The sequence below is a fragment of the Micropterus dolomieu genome, linkage group LG04 (genome assembly GCF_021292245.1).
Source record: "Micropterus dolomieu isolate WLL.071019.BEF.003 ecotype Adirondacks linkage group LG04, ASM2129224v1, whole genome shotgun sequence".
Lineage (NCBI taxonomy): Eukaryota > Metazoa > Chordata > Actinopteri > Centrarchiformes > Centrarchidae > Micropterus > Micropterus dolomieu.
In genome coordinates this window covers 33828819-33833156 of record NC_060153.1, presented here as the reverse complement: position 1 = coordinate 33833156, position 4338 = coordinate 33828819, and the positions used below count along the sequence as shown (strand labels likewise).

Genomic DNA, 4338 nt, shown 5'->3' with positions numbered 1-4338 from the left:
GTGTCTGTGTGTGTGTGTCTGTGTGTCTGTGTGTGTGTGTGTGTGTGTCTCTGTGTCTGTGTGTGTGTGTGTCTCTGTGTCTGTGTGTGTGTGTGTCTCTGTGTCTGTGTGTGTGTGTGTCTGTGTGTGTCTGTCTCTGTGTGTGTGTGTGTGTGTCTGTGTGTGTGTGTGTGTGTGTCTGTGTGTGTGTGTGTGTGTGTCTGTGTGTGTGTGTGTGTGTGTCTGTGTGTGTGTCTCTGTGTCTGTGTCTCTGTGTGTCTCTGTGTGTCTGTGTCTGTGTGTACGTGTGTACGTGTACGTGTACGTGTGTCTCTGTGTGTCTGTGTGTACGTGTGTACGTGTACGTGTACGTGTGTGTGTGTACGTGTGTGTGTCTCTGTGTCTGTGTCTACGTGTCTACGTGTGTACGTGTGTGTACGTGTGTGTACGTGTGTGTACGTGTGTGTGTGTGTACGTGTGTGTGTGTGTACGTGTGTGTACGTGTGTGTGTGTGTGTACGTGTGTGTACGTGTGTGTGTGTGCGTGTGTGCGTGTGTGCGTGTGTGCGTGTGTGCGTGTGTGTGTGTGTGTGTGTGTGTGTGTGTGTGTGTGTGTACCTGCTGTGTGTAGCTGTAGTTGATCTCTGGTCTTGGTGGAGTCTCTGCAGTGCCTCCTTCCTGCTCGTCCTTTCACAATAAAAGAAAACAAGAGACCATGGGTTCTGCTTCCCAGCTGACCCTTTGCTAAGCCACACCCCGAATACGCAGCTGGCCAATCACAGCGCAGTATAGGTCTCGCTCTAACTGAGGTCGACACTTTCATGAGTCGTTTTCTAGCTTTTTCTGGCTGTATTTTTCTCAGATCTGGTCAAACGCTGTTCCTGCAGCATCTTGTAATAGTTACAGCAGCTACCCAGAGAGGCTAAAAGGAGAAGGACGATTTATTCTCTTCCCAAAACCTGAAATAAATCCAGAAATGTCGGCTGTGGGTTGTTCCTAATGTGATGTTAGTTAGCCAACTTCCTACTGACTGTAACGTAATAAAGTCCTGCTGTTCTGCTTTTTAATGACTGTAATAGTGAACAGAGGCCAACCAGCTGTACAGGAACACTGCTGATCCTTAATACTGTTGTCTTTTGTCTCAATCGTCGGGTGGTTCACTAGTTCTGTGTGATCAGTAGGCTTTAGCTTCTATCTGTTGTCTGACAGCCTGAATAAAACCTTCACATGTACAATGCAATTGCAAAACTGTCTGCTTCTTTCTGAGATCGATTTTTCCAACTAATGTGACAATATTTTTCTGGGAGTGCAGTAATAAGATAGTGGCAGCGCCGACAGTTTGTCGGACTTAGCAACAGTAACTAAGGGGGGCGGGGCTTAGCGAAGGGTCAATTCTCTTCCAAGCATCCCCGGTGGGCGGAAACAAGACTCAAAAGGAAACCACGTGAGGAGAGAAGGAACAAGGAACTATGTTTAAGGAGACGAGACGTCCTCTCGTGAAGCGACGTCCGTTTGATCACTGTGATGGAGTTTGTGTCTGCACGCGTGCGTTTTCTGTCTGTAGCCGTCACGGTTTCACACCTGCGGATGAAGAACCACCTGCGTTCTGTATTCATACTGAGGCCAATCTCATCATACGGACGCTTTCTCACAGCCGAGTCGGCCTGTTTGATTCCCTGAGATTAGAACATGTTGTTGTACCGAGTCCTGCTCAGAGGCTCAGGATCATTTCTACTGTCACAATGTGTTTACATTATTAATTGATTTTCTGTATTCATTGATAATGTGATTATAGAATAACCCAGAATGTGATCACAGCGTCCTTTGACTTATTAGGCTTAATGTTTCAGGGGAAAAAGAAATGATGTCACTTCAGCTCAGTTTCAGGGTTTCCTTTAAGTCATCTTCTGATTTCCTTTAAAGAGGAGGTATTCTGCTTTTTGGCTTTTCCCCTCTCCTTAGTTATATATTGTTTTTCAAAGGGAGTTCCCATCTCCCACAGAAAACTCTGCTCTGAAAACAGCTGGTTTGTAGTCCAGCCCTTCACTTCCTTTACTTGTGATGTCACAATGAAAACGCGTCATAAAGCTCGTCAAGCGGCTAGCGGGGTCAGGCACGCCCTCAAACCAAGCTAGTCTGAACGGAGGCCCTTTGGCTTCACTCGCCTTTGTTTGGTGTTGTACCTGCTTCCCTCCGTCGAGGTTCCAAGCGAGCTGAGGGATACTAAAATTCATTGCGTGCGGCTGATAGAGGCCAGCAGCAGAAAGATTTAGATTTTACAGTTTTCACGTTATTTCATCACTAAATCCACTTCTGAGAAGTTTTGAGGTGAGAAATCAGCCGTGTAGATTTCCAATATTGACAGTTTTACGAGAAGTGACGGCGGAACAAAAGTATGAGAAATTGAAACCATGTAAACCTGTTCTGGTACAACCCCTAATTAAGATTTTGAACCTGAAAGTGAGCAGAATACCACCACTTTAACAGAACTCCATACATTTAATTTGCAGGTCACATTACTGGTCACTGACCGATCACTGCGTTCCATCATCTCAATCAAACCCCTTCTTTGTAGCTCAGCTTTCCTTCATTAATTCATCTCTCGGCTCATTTTAGTTACAGCGCCGCTGGCTGCTTGCATCAGGTGCAGCTTTCTCACAGTCTTTAGTGCAGTTTAATCATTTACTTTGTTTTATTGTCGTCTATTTGGACTAAACGGCCTCACATCATACTTTATGATAAATGATGTAAAAAGTGTTTCTTGCTGACAGACAGACTCTCCGACTCTTAAATTGTCACCATAATAAGAGTTAATGTGGGAAACAACAGAGAAGGAAATCTGTTGTAATAAATTAGGAAAGTTGTTTGTGCTCCTTTTGTTGTTCAGACCCACAGTGAACGTTTTAACTCGACCGGGAATCGAATATAAAACTTGGCGGAAACACTTTGATGTGTTGTCGGTCTTCACTCTGGTGTGAATCTGCAGTGATGAGTCAGATCAGTCCGATCTGCTGCAGCGTCCAATCAATATAACGGCTATGCAATGAGGGGGCGTGTCGGTCAGTAAAAGTCTTCTGTACTTGTGTATCCACGATCCTCTGAGCACAAATAAGAGGGGACGGTTTGCAAGATGGAACAACTTCCTGTTCAAGCGAGGAACAAGGAAATGACAGCGGAATTGAGAAGCACCCCATTTTGTCCTTCCTCCCTCCCTGTCCCTCAAAGCTTCATGACATCACTGATCATGTGACAACCCGTGTTATTTGCCTCGGGCAGTACCATGCCTGGATTTCAGCTGTAACGGTTAATACGTCTCCCTGTACGTTGACGAGCTGCTGCTGTTCCTCCAGAACGCCTCTCCGCTCTACTTTACCCAGACCAGGACCGGGCCTCTGACCCAGCTGGCTCCCTCCTAGCTGGTCTCCTACCTTTGCCGGCAGGTGAAAACCTGTAACACTATTTCAACCTGGAGATCTACAGGGACACGAACATCCTGCAGGTCAGAGGTCAGGTGTGTTACCTGGTTGGTGGAGGGCTCAGATCCAACGTAGACCCCGGAGGTCTGGTAGCTTTGATCTGAAACGGTCCACATTCAGACTTAAGTCACTTCCTGTCTTCGGAAGCTGGACAGTCAGCTGGTTGGACGGTCAGGTACTCACCCTGAGTGATGTAGATGTACTCCTCTGTGTACTCAGCTGAAAGAAACACACACATCAGATACACTCTGGCTGAAGGGCGGCCATGTTTCTATTGTTTATCTAACTTTTAATGTAATCATGTCCTCACCCTGGTCCTCCACAGTGCTCGTGTCCTCCTGGTCCTCCTCTGATGAACAGACAGGGGTGTTTCCAGGTGGAGGTGCAGGTGGAAGGGGGCCTGACCCTCTCTGAACTCTGTAGGAGGAGCCAGGGGGAGGGGGCGGGGCTCCCATGGTTTGGGGGGGTGCCACCGGTGGGCCCTAAGGGAAGAGCGAGATCATACATACATGGTTAATGTTTGTACAACATCATGAGGCTGTTACCCAGATTACAGGCGAGTCCCAGGTCCGAGTCGCTCAGGGGTCCGCAGAGTCTGACCCTCAGTGCCTCAAAGTCCGAGTCTGTAAAGTGAGAGGGACGTTGACTCTCCAATATCACACCCAGGGTCCCAAAATAAGAAGCTAGAACTGAAGTAACTTAAACCTGCGTCCTCTCCAGCGGCCAGCAGGGGGCGCCTTAAACCTGCGTCCTCTCCAGCGGCCAGCAGGGGGCGCCTTAAACCTGCGTCCTCTCCAGCGGCCAGCAGGGGGCGCCTTAAACCTGCGTCCTCTCCAGCGGCCAGCAGGGGGCGCCTTAAACCTGCGTCCTCTCCAGCGGCCAGC

At 48.1% G+C, this 4338-nt stretch overlaps 1 protein-coding gene across 2 annotated transcripts in view; it reads right to left on the bottom strand.

Moving 5' to 3' along the window:
* Positions 1–4338, bottom strand: part of alg13 (ALG13 UDP-N-acetylglucosaminyltransferase subunit) — a 15477-nt gene that overhangs the window by 4015 nt on the left and 7124 nt on the right. For both annotated transcript variants that reach the window (XM_046047778.1, XM_046047779.1), the window contains exons 16-19: positions 3765–3936; positions 3638–3673; positions 3499–3554; positions 597–665 (exon numbers count right to left, since the gene is read on the bottom strand). In XM_046047778.1, the coding sequence (XP_045903734.1) occupies positions 597–665; positions 3499–3554; positions 3638–3673; positions 3765–3936 (333 nt within the window). The remainder of the gene's footprint in view (positions 1–596; positions 666–3498; positions 3555–3637; positions 3674–3764; positions 3937–4338) is intronic.